This window comes from Zea mays, chromosome 3 (assembly GCF_902167145.1).
Source record: "Zea mays cultivar B73 chromosome 3, Zm-B73-REFERENCE-NAM-5.0, whole genome shotgun sequence".
NCBI lineage: Eukaryota > Viridiplantae > Streptophyta > Magnoliopsida > Poales > Poaceae > Zea > Zea mays.
This window is the reverse complement of record NC_050098.1, coordinates 113454121-113472097: the sequence shown is the minus strand read 5'-3', so window position 1 is coordinate 113472097 and position 17977 is coordinate 113454121. Positions and strand designations below refer to the sequence as shown.

General features: G+C 47.3%; 2 protein-coding genes across 6 annotated transcripts; one reads left to right on the top strand and one right to left on the bottom strand.

Annotated features, from left to right (window-relative positions):
* Positions 1–3609: 3609 nt before the first annotated feature.
* On the bottom strand, positions 3610–6503 carry LOC103650264 (putative pentatricopeptide repeat-containing protein At1g10330). 2 transcript variants are annotated; one of them, XM_035966266.1, is made up of 2 exons: positions 4418–6503; positions 3610–4020 (listed from the first exon to the last, which is right to left on the bottom strand). In XM_035966266.1, the coding sequence occupies exon 1, from the start codon at positions 6501–6503 to the stop codon at positions 4428–4430; it is 2076 nt and encodes a 691-aa protein (XP_035822159.1). In that variant the 3' UTR covers positions 3610–4020; positions 4418–4427. The 2 variants fall into 2 exon arrangements, with proteins under 2 accessions (XP_035822159.1, XP_020406455.2); XM_020550866.3 differs by having other exon boundaries at positions 4460–6503.
* On the top strand, positions 6087–16194 carry LOC103650263 (pentatricopeptide repeat-containing protein At5g16640, mitochondrial). Of its 4 annotated transcripts, XM_008675864.4 has the most exons (4): positions 6125–8667; positions 13043–13466; positions 13634–15066; positions 15971–16194. In XM_008675864.4, the coding sequence occupies exons 1-2, from the start codon at positions 6519–6521 to the stop codon at positions 13090–13092; spliced, it is 2199 nt and encodes a 732-aa protein (XP_008674086.1). In that variant the 5' UTR covers positions 6125–6518; the 3' UTR covers positions 13093–13466; positions 13634–15066; positions 15971–16194. The 4 variants fall into 4 exon arrangements, with proteins under 4 accessions (XP_008674091.1, XP_008674092.1, XP_008674088.1 ...); XM_008675869.3 differs by lacking the exon at positions 13043–13466 and having other exon boundaries at positions 6087–8741; positions 14978–15066; XM_008675870.4 differs by lacking the exon at positions 15971–16194 and having other exon boundaries at positions 6096–8741; positions 13155–13466; positions 13634–14082.
* The last annotated feature ends 1783 nt before the right edge of the window (positions 16195–17977 follow it).

The following is a 17977-nucleotide window of genomic DNA, read 5'->3' as shown; positions in this document are numbered from 1 at the left end:
ACAAAGAAACAATCCATGCATATCTTGTAAGTATTTATATTGGCTCAATTCCAAGCAACCTTTGCACTTACATTATGCAAACTAGTTCAATTATGCACTTCTATATTTGCTTTGGTTTGTGTTGGCATCAATCACCAAAAAGGGGGAGATTGAAAGGGAATTAGGCTTACACCTAGTTCCTAAATAATTTTGGTGGTTGAATTGCCCAACACAAATAATTGGACTAACTAGTTTGCTCTAGTGTATAAGTTATACAGGTGCCAAAGGTTCACACTTAGCCAATAAAAAGACCAAGTATTGGGTTCAACAAAAGAGCAAAGGGACAACCGAAGGCACCTCTGGTCTGGGACATGTCCGGTGCACCAGAGGACTCCAGCGCAAACTCGTCACCTTCGGGAAATTCCAGAGGCAACTCCACTATAATTCACCGGACTGTCCGGTGTACACCGGACAGTGTCCGGTGCTCCAGGGAAGAGCGGCCTCAGGAACTCGCCAGCTTCGGGAAACTGCAACGGCTGCTCCGCTATAATTCACCGGACATGTCCGGTGTACACCGGACTGTCCGGTGTAACTGCGGGGCAACGGCTACTTCGCGCCAACGGTCACCTGCAACGACATTTAATGCGCGCCAGAACGCGCAGAAGTCAGGCACGCGCGCAGTGGCGCACCGGACACTCTACAGTACATGTCCGGTGCGCCACCGGACATCCAGGCGGGCCCAGAAGACAGTGCTCCAATGGTCGAATCCCAACGGGTTTGGTGACGTGGCTGACGCACCGGACTGTCCGGTGCACCATGCGACAGACAGCCCCACCAAACGGCTAGTTTGGTGGTTGGGGCTATAAATACCCCAACCACCCACCATTCATTGCATCCAAGTTTTCCACTTCTCAACCACTTACAAGAGCTAGGCATTCAATTCTAGACACACCCAAGTGATCAAATCCTCTCCAATTCCACACAAGGCTTGAGTGATTAGCGAGAGAGATTTGTCGTGTTCTTTTGAGCTCTTGCGCTTGGATGGCTTCTTTTCTTTTTCACTTGTTCTTGTGATCAAAACTCCATTGTAATCAAGGCAAGAGGCACCAATTGTGTGGTGGCCCTTGCGGGGAAGTTTTGTTCCCGGTTTTGATTTGAGAAGAGAAGCTCACTCGGTCCGAGGGACCGTTTGAGAGAGGGTAAGGGTTGAAAGAGACCCAGCCTTTGTGGCCTCCTCAACGGGGAGTAGGTTTGCGAGAACCGAACCTCGGTAAAACAAATCCGCGTGTCACACTCTTCATTTGCTTGCGATTTGTTTTGCACCCTCTCTCGCGGACTCGATTTTATTTCTAACGCTAACCCGGCTTGTAGTTGTGATTAGTTTGAGAATTTCAGTTTCGCCCTATTCACCCCCCCTCTAGGCGACTATCAGGACCACTAGTTTCGACTTAATTATGTGCTATGTTTTCTATGCAAACATAAAAGAATGCAAAAACAAAAATAAGTCGAAAATATGTGAATTATAAATGTAAATAAAAATATAATTCACTTAACAAGTCCGCATTTTTCATAATAATAAAAAAAACAGACAACTATCACAATTATATATATCATCAGCCGTCTAAATATTCAAATTTAGATACTCAAAATTGATAATAATTGTGATACAAATAAGCACTAGGTCTGAAATTGCGGAAAAATAAAAGCTAAAATGATGAAATTATAGGCCCATGCAGCCAGTCATAGGCGCCTAGGGTCTTGCTGGGGGTGGGCCATTTTGGCCAGGCCGATGGGGGCGCACATGGGCCTCGACGGCAGCCCATAAGCACAGGGTGCACGACCTCATTAGGGACTTCAGTTAGGGTTAGGAAACCCTAACCAGCCACTGCTTTCACAGGTGGCGGCGGCCATCTTCTGGCAGCCAAGCACGGCTCGTGGGCACGGCGGCCCAGCGGGCGCATCCGCGGCACGCGGTGGTGGCTGTGGCCGCGGCCCCGGTGGCGCGAGTCCCCCGGCCTGTGCGCGGGCGTGGCCCTCCGGCAGCGGCCAGGCGGTCGGCCCCGACCCCGGCGGTGCGCGGGAGCGGCTCCCCAGCGCGCGCGGGCGCGGCTCCAGCGGCTCGTCACAGGCCGGCAGCCCCCCGGCCCCTTGGCAGCTCGGCGTCCCAGTGGCCCATATGCCCGGCGCGGCGGCGCGGCTCCCCAGCCTCCCCGCGGTCGGGTGCGCGCCTCCCCTGCGGGCGAGCGGCCACCCAGCCACGGCCCGACGACGTGGGCACGGTGGTCCGGCAGCGCGTGCGGGCGCGGCCCCCAGCCTCGGCTCGCCGGCGGGCGGCCCCGACGCGGTATAGGCGCGCGGCCCGGCCAAGGTGCGGCGAGACACCGTCAGGCGGGCGCGGCCTGCAGACCCGGCCCCGGTGCAGGCAGCGCGGCGGCCCTGTCCTTGGCACAGGTTTGGGCGGCGCTGGCCTCGCCCCCAGCGCGGGCGCTGCAGCCCTGGATGCGCGGTCAGGCCGTCCCCAGCGCCGGCGCGCAAGCCGCTGCCACAGTCGCGCGGGCGTGTCCAATTATGTGTAGCCCTAGTATGCGCTACGTCATCGGCAACAGAAAGATGGCCCAGATCACTAATGTAGTGGTAGACAGAACGTACTCGTTTTTAATGCAGGAGCAGCGGCGCCAAGATCTTTGATTCCCTGGCCTCTGCCGTCTTGCTTGGAGATCTCTCAAGTGGCCTCCGTTGCCCTGCTGTATGGAAGATACATGCGCTAGGGAGATCTGTCAAGTTGGATTTACTGGCCACCGATCGCCTCGCCCCAGCCATCGTCCGAACACTGCTGATTGCCAACGTAGTGTTCCTGCATGCCATCTTGTCTTGGTGTGGATGCAACGAACATCATCCACCAAGAAGAAAACAACGATCATCGCCATGATGATCTCGCGAGTTTTTTTTTTCTGATGTTCCATGCTTGTGTCCGATGATTCTATGGCCTTCTTCGCCCAGTGTAGAGACGGGTGCTGATAACGTGTTAAAATATACTCAGTGCTCAGTGGTAAAGAAAGTAGAGTAAGAGACATAATGGCAGAGACAAGTAACTGTCATCTTTATTGCAGAGATCCTTGTTTATATACAAGTAGATACAGTGTCTCCCAAGGGGTGTGTCCCTTGAGAATAACTGTCAGAGGTTGATCATATGTTATACAAATATTTTGTAATAGGCTGCATGCGTCGAGGCTGGCATGCGTTGACGGATACAACCCAAACGTTTTTAAAATGGCCTGTTCGGCTGCACGAGTGGAGACGTGGGGAGGGAGGTTCCCTACTCGCCCATGCCGCAGCGAGCCCGGTGCCGTCAAGCCCAGATACCAATCACACGCTAAGAGAATGATCAACATCAAGTTCATGTTTATTTCACGATAAACTGTTGAATATTAAGGTGCAGTTGTTGGTGACTTGTTCTCAAATGCTATGAATTAAGAACAAGACAATATAAAATGTTAAATATCAAAGCCTTTCGTCCGCCGAAGCATTATCTCCACAAGGATTTAATGAACTTCGGACGAAGGTCACGAGCATAATATCACGAAGGTTTCACCTTCGTAATTAGACTTATAAAGATAATACAAAGTAATGTAAAACGTGAAACATTAAAGATAAATATATTGGAAATAAATGACATCATTTACATATCTTATTACATGAATCTAAGATGTTTCACTATAACGTTTAGGTACAAACAATAATTCCCGAGTGATGCGTTTGCAATTACAGGAATCCGTGAACAGTAAAGGAATACTGTTCACTATTTATAGGCACAGGACACAGCCTGTGAGGAATTACAATCATGCCCCTCATAAAAGTTTACAACAATGACTCAGACCCTTATGGACTAAAAGATCATTATATCTTTAAGTCGGTTCGACCCTTCATCTTCGGATATGTTGTAATACCGAAGCTTGATAAATGGTGCCTTCGGCGTCACGTACGAGCAGCTTCATCCGAAGCTGTTTCTTTCTGCAGGACCTTCGGCGACGAAGTATGGTCCTAACAGCAGTGATGAAAATAACAAGTCAAAACGGTAGCAAACCGCTATAATTCACTTGTCTTCATTGAAGATGCCAAAAGCACTAGGAGCACTCTAGAGCACTACCACCTGTTTTATAATGTACAACTCAATACAAACATCTCATATAGTGTATTACAAGTAATTGACATAGTGCTCCTTAATCCATCTGAAAACCCGGTGAAAACGACACTGTTGCTGGTTTTTTTTGTATCTTTAATTTTGCAGTAGCTACAACAACAACTAAGTACTCTATGAGCATCTACAAAACATAAGCTACAACTTTAGTATTCAAACAAAGGCCAAATTCCACTATCTTCTATGTTTACTCTTTAGTATAAAGTTACACAATCATTTTATCTACGACAGCAACAATACCATTTATCTGTTAAGAATCGTAAAAGTTCATCCATTCCTGACCAGCACATTTTGCAGTGAACGGTGATGAAGGAATGTCAGTGCCATGAAGCACCACACTGCTCTGCCCTACTGTTTTCTTGATTCCAGCCTCCAGCATCACCTCTCCCATTCTTGCGCCAGCATGCCAATTCCCGCCTTCTAAATAGACATTCCTAATAGTCACATACCGACCGGATTGCTGGGGGCCAAGAGACATTAGTTTCTGCCCAATCTCCACTGCAAGCTCCACATTTCCATGGAGCTTGCAAGCCCCAAGAAGAGCACCCCACACAGAAGCATCAGCCGCGAAGGGCATCCTCTCTATAACCTGAATGGCTTCTCCAAAACGGCTAGCACGGCCTAAGAGGTCCACAACACATCCATAATGGATCATCAACGGTACCACCTTGTATTCAGCAACCATTGCGTCGAACCAGTATAACCCAACCTCCACCAATCCTGCACGAGCACAAGCCGTCAGAAGAGCAAGAAAGCTTATCTGATCCGGCAAGAAGCCTTCACCCCTCATCATGTCGAACTTCACCAGCGCGTCAGTCTCCTTCCCGTGATTAGCCAATGCTGATAACAGCGCATTCCACGTGCAAACCTCCTTCGTGCAGACGACCGCAAAAGCACTCTTACAGAAGCCAATCCTCCCATGCTTCCCATACATGTCAACCAGGGCTGTGCCCAGGAACGCAGTGAGCTCAATCTCATGACGGATGAGGTATGCGTGGACAGCCATGCCCGCGGCAAGACCCTCACCGCCGTCAACGTTGGCACAGGCCGAGAAAACGCTGACCAGCGTTGCTTCCTCGAGCCGTCGTCCCACGTTACCCAGCAAAAATCCCCTGAACACCTCGAGAGCGCACCGGTGGCGTCCGCCCCGCGACAGCCCAGACACGAGCGTCGTCCACGACACGGGGTCCCTCACCGCCATCCGCTCAAAGAAGTCCCCGGCACCGTCCAGGTCCCCGGCGTGGCACAGCGCGTCGAGCAGTGCGTTGCAGGAGGCCAGGTCCGGGGGACCCTCCATCTCGTCGAACACCTTGCGCGCGTCGCAAGACGGGTGTCCCGTTCGGCCATAGACGCTGACGAGCGAGCAGGCGACGAAGCAGTCAGCCGCGAGGCCGCGGCGGAGGCACTGCGCGTGGAGCGCCGCCGCGGCGGACGCGGAGGCGGACATGAGGAGGGACGGGAAGGAGTGGCAGTTGGGGCGCGCGCCGCGGGCGAGCATAGCGCAGAAGAGGCGCAGTGGGGCGGACGGGGGGCGCGAAGAGGAGGCGGCGGGGACGCGGCGGTGCGCGTGGGCGAGGCAGTTGTAAGGAAAGGCCGCCGCGGAGCATTGTGAGTCAAGGAGCAGCACGCCAGAGGTGAGGAGCAGCGCGTGCACCTGGAAGAGGCGGCGCGGAAATGGGAAGTGCTCCTGGAGGAGGCGCTCGAAGAAGGCGTACGAGTACGGGGAGGAGCGCCGCATGGGCGCACGCCGCCGCGCGGGCCCAGGGTTCTCGCCACCGCCGCCTCCTCCCGCCAGAGCTTGACGTCTCCGCCGCGAGTCGGCGAGTGCGCGCGGGGCTCCTCTCCGTGGGCCCGAATTGGCGCAGCCCACCAGACAGCTCCGCTGGACGGAGCGGACTGAGCCGATCGGCCCAACAAAGAAGCAGCTTCCTTCTCGTACTCGTACTGGGCCCAACAAAGAAGCAGCTTCCTCCTTGTACTCGTACGCGGCGGCGGCGGCGAGGTCTCTGGGACCGGGCGGCGGCGTGCGCCCATGCGGCGCTCCTCCTCGTACTCGTACGCCTCCTCCAGGAGCACTTCCGTTCCCGCGCCGCCTCTTCCAGGTGCACGCGCTGCTCCTTGACCCACAGTGCTCTCTCCCACTCCGGCCAGCCCATCTCTCCCTCCGCGGCCAGCAGCTTTCTCTTCCAGTCCGGCCAGCGAGCCCCTGCGCATCCACTTCCAGGCGTAGCAGCGGCGTGTAGGGACTCCGCTCGTGGCGGCCGGCGGCGGCGGCATTCTGCCATTGCCAACTACTCACATAATCCCAGGCGCTGGCCTCTCGCATGCACGAGCACAAGCTATGCTCAGGCACCTAACCAACAACCCATTGCTCTCGCGCCGATGCCACCGCATGTTCCATCACAACCGGCTCTGTACCACCGCCACATCCTCGGCGGCCGCCGGTGAGATCGCGCCGGATCCCGCCGCATACGAGACTACCGTTGGCGTTGAATATGACCTCGCGCAGGAGTTGCGCAGCCACCTCGTGCGCGACACCTGCAGGCTGCTCGAGCTCCGGGACTCGTGGAGCGCCAAGCTGGAGGCGCAGCTCCGGCACTTCCTCCGCGCGCTGACGCCATCGCAGGTCCGCGCCGTGCTGCGCGCGCAGGCGCAGCGGGACGCCCGCGCTGCGTTCGAGTTCTTTCGCTGGGCCGACCGCCAGTGGAAATACCGTCACGCCCCGGAGGTGTTCGACGAAATGCTGGCGCTCCTCAGCCGCACCAGGCTCCACGACCCGGCGCGCCGCGTCGTGCGCCTCATGATCCGGCGTGGTATACGCCGGGGCACGCGGCAGTTTGCACACCTCATGCTCTCGTACAGCCGCGCCGGGAAGCTCCGCTCCGCCATGCGCGTGCTCCAGCTCATGCAGAAAGATGGGTGCGCGCCCGACATATGTATATGCAACGTGGCTGTGAACGTGCTTGTTGTGGCCGGACGTGTTGACAAGGCGCTCGAGTTTGCGGAAAGGATGAGGCGTGTTGGGGTCGATCCGGACGTGGTCACATACAATTGCCTAATCAAGGGATTATGCGGTGCTCGGCGGATTGTTGAGGCATTGGAGATGATTGGCTCAATGCTGCAAAATGGGTGCCCGCCAGATAAGATTAGCTACTTTACAGTGATGAGCTTCTTGTGTAAGGAGAAAAGGGTGGCAGAGGTGTGGAATTTGCTCGAGAGGATGAGGAATGATGCAGGTATATTTCCTGATCAGATCACGTATAACATGCTTATTCATGGCCTTGCAAAGCATGGTCATGCAGATGAGGCGTTGACTTTCTTGAGGGAGTCAGAGGGGAAAAGATTCCGTGTTGATCAGGTTGGCTATAGTGCGATTGTGCATTCGTTTTGCTTGAATGGTAGGATGTCAGAGGCAAAGGAAATTATAGGCGAGATGATTTCAAAGGGGTGCCGCCCTGATGTTGTAACTTATAGTGCGGTTGTAGATGGATTCTGCCGGATTGGGGAACTCGATCAAGCAAGAAAGATGATGAAGCATATGTATAAGAATGGTTGCAAGCCAAATACAGTCACACATACTGCACTGTTAAATGGGCTTTGCAAAGTTGGGAAATCTTCAGAAGCATGGGAACTGCTAAACAAGAGCGAAGAAGAGTGGTGGACTCCAAGTGGTATCACATACAGTGTTATTATGCATGGATTTCGGAGGGAAGGGAAGCTAGTGGAATCATGTGATGTGGTAATGCAGATGTTGCAGAAGGGTTTCTTCCCCACGGCTGTGGAGATTAACTTGTTGATTCACGCGCTATGCAAGGAACAAAAACCAGCACGTGCCAAAGACTTCATGGAGCAGTGCCAAAGCAAGGGCTGCTTTATTAATGTTGTTAATTTCACAACTGTAATCCATGGATTTTCTCGGCAGGGTGATCTGGAATCAGCACTATCTTTACTGGATGACATGTATCTCACCAACAGGCATCCTGATGTTGTTACATACACTGTTGTTGTTGATGCTTTAGGAAGGAAAGGTAAAATGAAAGAAGCAACAGCGCTTGTAGAGAAAATGCTTAACAGAGGTTTGCTCCCTACACCTGTCACATACAGGACTGTGATACATAGGTATTGTGAAAAGGGTGCGGTGGAAGATTTACTCAATCTGCTGGATAAGATGTTAACAAAACAAGGGTTTAGTAGTGCATATAATCAGGTCATCGAAAAGCTATGTGCATTTGGTAAACTTAGTGAGGCTTACAATCTGCTCAGCAAGGTACTAAGAAGTGCCTCAAAAAGAGATGCTCAAACATGCCACATTTTGATGGATAGTTTTCTGAACAGAGGACTCCCACTTCAATCATATAATGTGGCCTGCCGCATGTTCCAGAGAAATTTAATTCCTGATCTTAAATTATGTCAAAAGGTTGACAGTCAGTTGGCCCTAGTGGGTGAGAGACATGCTGCTGGAAAGCTTATCACGAAGTTTCTTGAAAGAGGTATTTTAGAACAAGAAAAACAAGATAGCTGATCTGTACCACAGTCCTGTGGTGTTACCTGTCTTTATTTATAGGTCAGTTGAGCTTTAATGAACAATCCTGGATATAATTTCCGTACAATGAACTGACTCACAGGTACACTTAGTTATTTGTAGTTATTGCCCATACATAAAAACAGATTTACCAATTTGTCCGCTTATTCATTGTTGAGATAGGTAGTAGGTAACATGTGCCTGTATGTGAAATGCATATTTATGCCAAACTAAGGTTCCATTTGAATTTGAGCATTTCTTACCTTTGTAGTTCTGGAAATATATGCTCACCTCTTCTATTGCGTCCATGCCTCATCTTGCTTCATGTGTTGGGCAACCATTGTTTAATTTTTAGAATATGGCATATCAACGTGGTATGCTGTCAGCTCAAATTCATATTGTGCAGCTTGTGGAAACTAATGTTCTGTTTGGTTCACAAAATGTAACGTAAATGACAACGGTAACGATTTACACTCGAGTAGCAGTGGTAATAAGTTTAAATAAGCTATTATCAATTCTTAGTATGATATCTGATTACTGTTGGACTTTAACAAACATGATTTAATGTTATCAATTATCCATTACGTTACAAATATGTGAACCAAACGGCATCTAAATGTTTGTCATGATACCCTTCATAATTTTGTCTTGATGGGTTGTTCGCGCTATGCATCCTACTGATATGGCCTTCCTCTATTCATGAGGTTTCCTGCAAGAGACGGTTTAGTGACAGATGCTTAATTATAGATTGGTGCATTGTCTGGCTTATGCATAGACTTGTTGAAATGTACAAGTGAATTGACTACCTTCTCCTATCAGTTTAAGATTTTGGGTTGAATTGGTTGGTGTGTCCACTCTAACATGGTATCAAAGCCGAAAGTCTCGAGTTCGAATCCTGACAGAGGCTTTATTTGTGCCTCCACCCATTTATTTCCATGTTTGCGCCTTTCTGTCTGGCTCCACGTGAGTGAGGGTGTTGAAATGTATAAGTGGATTGTCTACCTTCTCCCACCAGCTTAAACTTTTGGCTAGAATTGGTTAATGCATCCACTCTAACAAGACTCATGCTAGAAATTTGGCTTTATTTGTGCCTCCACCCATTTATTTCCACGTTTGCGCCTTTCTCTTTGGCTGCACATGAGTGAGGATGTTGAAGTGTATAAGTGGATTGTCTACCTTCTCCCATTAGCTTAATCTTTTGGGTTGAATTGGTTAATGCATCAACTCTAACAAGACTTAGGCCAGAAATTTGTCTCTTTTCTTATTCTAGGCATGTGAAGATTGGTGCAAAATAGTTTTGTAATGGATATCTGTTGCAGGTTCCTGTCTCACCTCCAACTAAATTGAGAACCCAGCAAAGTTCAGCTAGGCGCTAGGCGGAATCTAGGCGCTGACCCATTGCCTAGTGCCTAGTCGGGAGTACTCGGTCCTAGGCGCTTCTAGGCGCTTTTCTAGGTGTTTTGGCAATATAGCCATAAATTATATATATATTATGTATATAACTATATATACATATATAACTACTATATATGAGTCACAGTAAGTATAAAAAGAAGGCCAGTAGACATATCTGATTCCTAGCTGAGCTTACTCTTGCATGTTCCTAGTTCCTGCAAGGCTGCAACACATTTTGACAGCTAGTAGTTAGTAAATTACTCAATAGACAGCTAGCTGTTCATCAAAAAAAATAGAAAACACTAAATTGTGACTTATCTGGATGATTTCAGCAGCCTCCCATTCATGAGTAGTTGAGCACACCATATCAGCAGCTAGTAATTACAACACAAGTGGATAGGACAGTAATACAAGTGCAGAACACAATTTATAAATAAAGGACAACACAAGCACATAGTTCTTAGTTCAGGTCTCACTAATCACAAAAGAAGACACACAGACACAAAGTGACACAGCTGTAGTTCATAAGACCAGGGCATCACAAAAGGCTTCACTACTAGATGTAGATGGTCCAGATCATATTTCATCTTCACTGTAGCACAGATCTTCATCTTCATACTCTTCTTCTTCAGACTCAAACTCTTCTCCTTCATAGAGCTCTCTCACTCTTGCACTTCTACGAGGCTCAAGCTGTTCTTCTGCTCCCACTGCCTCTCCAATAACAGACCAAGGTATCCCTGTACCTTCCATCTCATCTTCCTCCCCATCTCTAAAGACAACTTGTGCACAATCATCTCCACCCTCTTGGAGAAAACCTTTCTCTTGTACACCGCAGGCTATCCTTTCTCTTGTACACCGCAGGCTCTAGAGGCTAAAAGCAGGGGAGGAAAGCAGGGGAGGCCAAGTTAGTAGGGGAGCGGCTGGCAGAGGGGGATGAGCAGGGAGGGGAGTAGCCGGCGGGCGAGGAGAACTCACCTTGGGGAGTGGGGTGGCTGGCGGGGAGGGGTGCGCCGTCGACAGCAGGCCCGACACTGGCAGGAAGCAGGGCCGGCGGGGAGGAGGGAGGCCGGCGGCTGAACTTCCTCCGGCGCACGTCGCAGGTGGAGCCGCGGAGGAGGACGAGCGGGAGCGCGGGATTAGCGCGAGCGGGAGCAGGACGGCCCGGCGCGAAGCTTCCCGCGCGGCGTGTGGATTTTCCCGAGCGGGATTAGCGTGTGGATTTTCCCGCGCGGGAGCAGGACGGCCCGACGCGTGCTTCCGCTAAAGCCGAAAAAATCAGCAGTGCAACCGCCGCCCGCCTTCGGCGCCTGCGCGCCGCAAAATCGCCGCGGAGGCGCGGCTGAGCGCCGCCTAGGCGATGCGCCCGCCTAAACACCGCACAACGCCCTTGGCTACGCGGTAGCCCACCGATTAGCGATTAGGCGCGCCTAGTCGCCGCCTAGCCGAACACTGGAACCCAGAGTAGTTCCTTTGCTTCAATAAATATTGAATTTATTTAGCTATATTTTTAGTTTTTTCTCTGGCTCCGTTTTTTTATTTGTCGCCGAGTAGTTCAAATTTAAGCTAACGGACGACATATATTTGTTGAAGTGTATAAGTTGATTGCTATCTTCTCCCATCAACATAAGCTTTTGGTTTGAACTGGTTAGTGTGTTCACTCTAACATGGTATCAGAGTCAGAGGTCTCGAGTTCGAATCCTGGCAGATGTTTTATTTGTGACTTCACCCATTTATTTCCACGTTTGCACCTTTCTGTCTGGCCGCATGTGAGTGGGGGTGTTGAAAGTGTATAAGTGGATTGCCTACCTTCTTCCATCAGTTTAAGCTTTTTAGTTGAACTGGTTAGTATTTCCACTCTAACATGGTATCAAAGCCGGTGGTCTCGAGTTTGAATCCTAGCAGAGGCTTTCTTTGTGCCTCCACCCATTTATTTTCACGTTTACATCTTTCTCTCTGGCTGCACGTGAGTGGGAGTGTTGAAGTGTATAAGTGGATTGACTACCTTCTTCCATTAGCTTAAGTTTTTGAGTTGAACGTGTTAGTGCGTTCACTCTAATAATATTAATGATCGGAGAGAGTACATTATTAGCATGTAGGTGGCTTCTAGCCGTTTCGGCTTAACCAATTTTTTGTGTGATTCAGAAAGTTGACCTATCTTTGGAGGTCCTTGCATCTAATTATGCCCCTTTTGGTTTACTATGGCATGTGTTGCTGACCTCTGTACGCCACACATCTGCCAAATGTATCCTGTGTTTTTTCCCTTCCAACCTTGTGATTTGGATTTCTTGAATTCAAGATTTCTGAAACTTCTAGCTTTGTTTTCATCAGACGAAGATTTCTTAACTTGCATATTTATGAACATCACCCTAAGATAAGCACAATCATTATGGTTGCACCGCCAATGTTATAATTATATTAGATTGTACAAAGGCACCTGATATTTACATTTTATTATCCTAATATATAAAAAATCTTATAATTATATTAAATTGTACAAAGACACCTGATATTTACATTTTATTATCCTAATTTATTAGATTGCAGAAAGACACTTGATTTTATCAATACTGGACCATGAAACCTTTCAGTTTGCCCCCTGCCTCTGCCCCTCATTAAACAGGTGAAACCGCGATTGCCATACTTGGATATCATCCGACTTGTTCTGGATAATTCAGCCCTACCAATTGCTGCTTGCCTGGTCATTTCATTGGCTCACACACTCAGTTTTGAAATCTTCCCCTTGGTTGGTCAAAATGTCCATGTTCTTTGTTTGAAGTGGAAGTATGGTGCCAACTGCCAATGCTATTGGTCTATCCAATCGTCTATCATCTAGCATTGGCACTGTGCTGCATATCAAAATTCTGTCTTTACAATTGCTGGACACCAGCTGGCTTTTCAATCACGTATTCATTATCTTAGAACCTCTCTTGTTATCTTTTCCCGGTCAGATTGCAGGTGTTGCGATGGATTGCGGTCCCCCCATCCCCCACTAGCATAATAGCTAGCCAAGTACTGTACTACGGATTGCTGATTTCCCTGCCCCGTCATGATACCTTGCAGCATGGAGTACTGGCCTGACCCACAGCGGGGGATCAAGGAAGCATACAGGGTCTTGAGGCTCGTTGGGCTAGCTAGCTTACGTGATTGGCCCGATGTACCCACCCTTCTGGCTACCCCGCTTCTTCGCCGACATGTGGGTGCTCTTCCCCAAGGAGGAAGAGTACATCGAGTCGTTCAAGAAGGCTGGGTTTAAGGATGTCAAGCTGAAAAAGGATCGGACCGAAGTGGTACCGTGGTGTCTGAAGGCATGGCCTCATCATGGGTTGCTCTGTCACAGGCGTCAAGAGAGAGCGTGGAGACTCTCCCTTGGAGGTACCACTTCTTTTTTTCATTTTTCTAATAGAAAGCGTAGCTATCAGGTTCGTAGTTGTGTGCTTTTGGCACATCTCGTTCAGACTTTAGATTGTTCATTTCCCGTCGTACCTGCAAGCAACATTCAGGGGTTTTGGTATAAGTTTTCGGTTTTGTTTTTCATGCAGCTCGGCCCCAAGTTGGAGGATCTCAGCAAGCCAGTGAATCCGATCACCTTCCTCGCTTCCTTGTAGGAACAATATGTGCATCACACTATGTTCTGTGCCTATTTACATGTGGATAAAGGACCAGGTCGTGCCAAAAGGCATGCCAATCTGAGTGGGAAGGGGAATGAGCTGCATGGAAGAGAGGATAGCCAACATCTGAATTAGTCTTCTCTATATTAGGCACTTCTTGTGTGTTTTGTATTAGTACCTCTTGTTTTCCTACTGCTATGTACTCCTTGTACTGTTGTTCCTGTTTATGGGAATTGATAATACCAAGACACGGATATTATCCAGTTTCTTGAGCATGACTGCTTGCAGTGGAACCTCCGTAGCAGATTATCGGATTTGAATTACATGGTGTACAACTGTACAATTTGGTTAGTTAAATTATATGAATGTATAATTTAGTCGGTTCCTGGCTCTGCAAAATTCCTTCTTTCCCTTTATCATTAGTACGATTTCTAAGACCTGTTTTGTTACTCTATGGTCTATGCTCTATCTTTGTTACCCTTGTTGGGTTTCATTTCATCTCTAGCTTAACCCAGCTTACTTATAACTAGAAGTCTTTGGTGTTGTTATTCTTGCTATGCTAAGTGGTACAGAGAGATAGTGTCTGATAGCTATGCATAAAGAGCATGTCTTGTTGGATGCTACCTGATTTGTGGTTTTTTTTTAAATAAATAAATAAATAAATAAAATGTTCTATTGCATGTCATATATGCTTGTAAAAACCAAATTGCTCTAACAACTCAAATCATAGGTCGTCATTTTATTAAGGTGCTGCTGCTGATGCTCATTTTCCGATCTACTGCTGCATTTGAACCAAATTTGGCCGTGTAATATTTCTACGAATTATCAGTTCTTACATATTTTCTGTATATGGCTAGATACATTCATGATAAACAGCCAGATATTTAGGTCTTTACACAATTCAAGCAGTTATTTTGTGTTCCACTCCTATGATAAAATTTTGCGTCATGCTGATGCAATGATGTTCCGAGATTTGATGCTGTTAAGACTTCCTCTAAAACTGCATTTGCTCGGTGGAAGCGGGTCTATGTGATGCACCATAAGATGCAACATTGAAAAGAACCGCTTCTAAGTTATGTCTTCCTGTGGGCCAGTTTAGATGCATATGCATCAATGCACACCCTCTTATGCAAATACATGTTTCTGTGTGATTACTGCTGTCTTTACCGATCCTGATTGAAACTAGTGCGTTCCAATTACTATATTTGCCTTTCACAGAATTATTAAGATCTCTGAAAGATACCCATGCTCACGCTCTGTAAATTGTATGTGCAGGAAATTTATAGCCTAATGTTAGGTCCTGATTGCATATCTATTGGATTTGGTTCTGTGACAGAGTAATTTTTTTATATAGTGATGGCAAGGTATGTTGCTTAATCTGTTTTGTTGAAGTTGACCACAGTTCAAAAAATGTTTTCTTCCATTTCTTTATCCTGTTTCCTTTGTGCATTATTACTGCCTTATATGCATGTAAAACCAAATTGCTCTAACAACTCAAATCACAGTTCGTATATGGCTAAATTAAGGTGTTGCATTTGAAACAAATTTGGTCGTGCAATTTTTCTACGAATTATCAGTGTTCTTACATATTTTCTGTATATGGCTAGATACATTCATGAAAACGTTTGGTGCCTACTTGAGATCTTGTGGGGTACAGAAAGTCCATGTGTAATAGTTGTTCTTTAGCTTGACCTGTTATGTATGATGTGCTAATTCATTTTGTTAAATGCCCTGTTGATTCTCTGCACGTGATATGGATCATGGGAGTCATAACCTTGCATGGGTGCTCAAATGAGGATCGGGGGAGAGTACTGACTCTTTGATACCTCGGGAAAAAAACTAAAGGAGTCTAGAAAACTTTAGCTTTACTTTCTGTTATTGTATATGTTCAATTTATTTTGAGTATTTATATTCTTAGAAATGTTATGTTAGCATAGGGTTGAAATTATGGTGCAAAATGTTTATATACACATTAGGCACTCAGGTGAGGTTGGGCTAATTATTAGGATTTAATTATTGCAAGAATTCTTAGAGAAGCCAATTCACCCTCGTTTGCGTACTGTTGATCTGTCAGTGTCCTTGTTTGTGTTCTGTTCACTGGTTCGCTGCAAGAATTCTGTTCACTCCAAAGATTGACACCGTAAATTTAACCCCCACAAGATTGACACATTGATTTGCTTGACATTTTATCCTTTTAATAATTTTATTTCTCTTTTTTCCACTCCCTGAAATATCCTTCTCGCTCACTCCGCTAGCTCTCAAACGCAGCACAAGTGTGCGTGTTCGGCTGCTGCTCGAGCCCCTGTTGCTTCCATAGCTGCTCATGGAGGAAAAGGTGGCTGGACGTTATGGCTCACTGTTTTTCTTTAGATGTCCTATTTGGCTCTGGTGGACAGACCAAGAAGAAAATTATTAATCCTTCTAGTTTTCTGTTTCATCCGGTTCATATTTTAGACAGCTTTATGTTTAATAAAATCATAGCTTGAAGCGTTGATGTATGCAACTTCATTTGTAGAAACACTCAGATGGCTTGTTCTGGTGATTGTAGTAGTAGCAGCTATGGTTGGGATTCAGACTATATACTATCGGCCTAAAGGTTTAGAAAAGGTGAAATGAACAACTTGAGGTGAGTTACTAATAGCACTAAAATAACTCTCTTGTTCTAGATAGTTAAATGAACTATGGGTTACATTCGAACTGCATAAGGTAACAATAACATGCATGTCCTGCTATCCTCATGCATAACAGCCATGACAATTAAACTTGTGCCATTAAAGACACAATTATTCCAATAAATTCTCAAAATAACTCAAAAAATCACGATAAGTACTTCATCCAATCTGTAGTTTTCTCTTGGGAGTCATCTTTTTTGGTGGAGCTGCAATAGGCATCCTTTGTGGAGTAGTGGTTCTAGCATGTGAAGAGCTGCCATCAGTTAGCAAGAATGCAAGACGACTGCATACATATGTACTTCACAGTTAATTAAATATTCCTTATTCTCGTTTGTCCATTGATGAACACAGGCAGTGTTTACAAGTCGTCCGAATCGCGATTAGTCGGGCTGGTCGCCTGGAAGAGGGCAATTAGGTGGACAAAGCGATTAGGATTTCAAGTTGTCCTAGTCGTCCGACTAGTCGTCGACTTGGGCGATTAGTCGTCCAGTCGAACACTTGCTGGTCGTTTTTGTCGTCGCAATTTTGGTACTGAGCTTCACTCTATTTTTTGGCCCATCTATAGTAGCCCGCCCCTCTAGAAGTAAATCAGCCGCCAGAAACCCTCCCAGCCGCCACAAACCTGCTAGAAATCCTCCCAGCCGCCAGAAACCCTCCCAACCGTCAGTAAACCCTAATCCTCTCCTCTGTCCTCTCTGGTTTCTGCCGACGCTCTGCTCCAAGTGCTCCAGCCGTCCAACATCTGCCACCGGCGTCCAGTACTCCAGTGCTCCGGCGTCTGTCACCTAGTCAAGAATTGAAGATGAGCTCGTCATCTGAAGGTAGCACCTCTTCTCTGATTATCTCCCAGTCTCCATTCCCTCTATTACCACTGGTAGCTCGTCATCTGAAGGTGCACCTGCAGACCTCTGTTTGAGCAGTCACCCTGAGTTCATCAGTGCGACAGTGCCAGTAGGCAGTAGCCCAGTACCTAGTTATTAGCAGTAATTAAGTGCTAGTCTTATTCCTTGAGTCAAATATGGTCGGCAGTAATTCAGTGCTTATATAGTTACTATATAGTATTCAGGTCTTACTGCTAGTCTGCTACTAATTATGCATATATTATTGCAGAAATTCAATGCTTATATAGTTAATATATAGTTATATACATATGTCCTTAAATCTATAGAACGACTAAGGGACGACAAGAGGTCGACCGGGACCGATTAGTCGCCCTAATCGTCGCCCTAATCGTGATTAGGCGCCTGGTCGCCCGACTTGTAAACATTGAGCACAGGTATATGTGTGATTGGTAATTACCTTCTAGTCACAATGCATGGACTGTCTTGTAGTATTTGTTCTCTAGTTGGCCTTTGTGGCGTGCCATACAACATCTAATTCTTCAAAAATTGCATCCATGTGTTTTATAAACACTTCTTCCCTATAAGCTCTTGCTGCAGGATACATCCTTCCAAACCTATGGAACCTTTTCACAAAATTCTTCATAAGATGGAAAAAGCACTCCCTTTGTTCAGCATTGGGAAACACATTCTTCACTGCATTCTCTAAGCCTTTACAAGCATTTGTGCACAGTGCAAGAAGTGGAAGGTCTCCAATTGCGATC

Excerpts from the sequence above, each read along its gene's own strand:
- LOC103650264 (XM_020550866.3), bottom strand. The coding sequence starts at position 6,503 with ATGCGAGAGGCCAGCGCCTGGGATTATGTGAGTAGTTGGCAATGGCAG. Across the intron at positions 4,021-4,459 it reads GTTCACTGCAAAATGTGCTG|GACCATACTTCGTCGCCGAA; the intron begins GTCAGGAATGGA and ends CACTGCTGTTAG.
- LOC103650263 (XM_008675864.4), top strand. The coding sequence starts at position 6,519 with ATGCTCAGGCACCTAACCAACAACCCATTGCTCTCGCGCCGATGCCAC. Across the intron at positions 8,668-13,042 it reads CACGAAGTTTCTTGAAAGAG|ATTGCAGGTGTTGCGATGGA; the intron begins GTATTTTAGAAC and ends TTTCCCGGTCAG.